Raw genomic sequence first — 1,789 nt, forward strand, 5'->3', positions numbered from 1 at the left:
TTAAGCATATTAAGTACCAAGAACAATCCAAACAGGGTGTGGGTGTGTAATGAGTCCTGGTTAGAAGGGAGAGAGTGTGGGATGGTGGTATGTTTGGTGTTACCATCAGAGGGACACTCATTATATCCATGCAAGATGAATGAGGGATGAATTGTGGGCTGGGATGACCAATAGCTTTGAAGCTGTCAACTCACCTCCTTAATCCTGGAACTAAGTACAGTCCAGAAGCCTTTTGACTTAGTTACCAAACTACTAAACTTTCTTTATGAGGATGAAGGCTTCTCAAGAGACAATTAACCTGGAAATTCACAGGAGGTTCTAAGGCAAGCTGGTGTGAGCCAAAGAAGCCAGGAAGGTCAGGGTGGGAGCCCCACCCACCAGAAAGAAAGTATAAAAGCTCAGAAGCCTGAAGTGGCATTCACAGCTCAAGAACCAGCCTCAGTGAGTTACCCACATCTCTCAACCAGCACCATGTCCTACAACTGCTCCACAAGGAACTGCTCTTCTAGGCGGATTGGAGGAGAATACACTGTCCCAGTGGCCACAGTTTCTACCCCGGATGCCGACTGCCTGAGTGGCATCTATTTGCCCAGCTCCTTCCAAACGGGCTCCTGGCTCCTGGACCACTGTCAGGAGACGTGCTGTGAGCCCACTGTTTGCCAGTCAACTTGCTACCAGCCATCTCCTTGTGTCTCCAACCCTGTCCAGGTGACCTCTCGGCAAACCACCTGTGTCTCCAGTCCCTATTCGACTACCTGCAGCCGGCCACTCACCTTTGTCTCCAGTGGCTGTCAGCCTCTGAGTGGCATCTCTACTGTGTGCAAGCCAGTGAGAAGCATCTCCACTGTCTGCCAACCGGTGGGAGGAGTCTCCACCATCTGCCAACCTGCCTGCGGGGTCTCCAGGACGTACCAGCAGTCCTGCGTGTCCAGCTGCAGAAGAATTTGCTAAGTGTTCAGAAGCCCATGAGTGAATCAAGATTCCATGACCTACCAGCTGTGTTTCCAGGATCTTCCGACATGCTGCCTGAGTAACTTCATTGCTGACCCCTGTTCTAACTGCCTGATTGCTGGCTGCCAGCCCTGAATAAGCCGCCTTTGGGGGCAATCTAAGATTTGACCGGCACCAATCTTATTTTAAGGGTTTGATGACTGGTGGCATGTATACCTGTGGATGTTTCCAGAAATGTACCACTCACGCCCCAGTCTCTAAGGGTTTTGGCATGTTTTGACCTTGCTGCTTTGTCTTATGGCTTCTGCTTTTGTGCCTTGGAAAAGGGAACTTGTCTCGCTCTGTGTTTCTCAATAAAACCTCATTACTTGGCATTGCAAATGTATGTCTCAGTTGAGTTCTTTGTTTGTAAGAATTTTTACAATCTATGAATCATCCTTTGCTGATCAGGGTCCAGGTTTCTTTTCTGAGCCTGGAGCATGGGTTCAGTCATTGTGTTTCATGACAAACAAGGGATTATCTTTTGTCTTTAACTTAAAAAGTTGAGTATAATTGCTTTACAATGTTGTTAGTTTCTTCTGTACAATGACGTACATGAGCTATGAGTATACATATACCTCCTCCCTCCTCAGCCTCCTCACACCTCTGCTATCCCACCCCTCTAGGTCATCACAGACCACCGAGGTGAGCTCCCTGTGTTATATAGAAGCTTTCCACTAGCTATCTACTTTACATCTGGTAGTGTGTATATGCCAAAGCTACTCTCCCAATTCATCTCACCCTCCACGGATGGACCTAGGGTCTGTTATACATTGTGAAGTAAGTCAGAAAGAGAAAA

General features: G+C 47.7%; 1 protein-coding gene across 1 annotated transcript; it reads left to right on the forward strand.

Annotated features, from left to right (window-relative positions):
* The first annotated feature begins 408 nt into the window (after positions 1-408).
* LOC102406781 (keratin-associated protein 11-1) lies at positions 409-1,332 on the forward strand. The gene has a single exon (XM_006053846.4). It carries the CDS (start codon positions 472-474, stop codon positions 949-951), a length of 480 nt encoding a protein of 159 aa, XP_006053908.3. The 5' UTR covers positions 409-471; the 3' UTR covers positions 952-1,332.
* Positions 1,333-1,789: the final 457 nt, after the last annotated feature.

Source organism: Bubalus bubalis, chromosome 1 (genome assembly GCF_019923935.1).
Source record: "Bubalus bubalis isolate 160015118507 breed Murrah chromosome 1, NDDB_SH_1, whole genome shotgun sequence".
Lineage (NCBI taxonomy): Eukaryota > Metazoa > Chordata > Mammalia > Artiodactyla > Bovidae > Bubalus > Bubalus bubalis.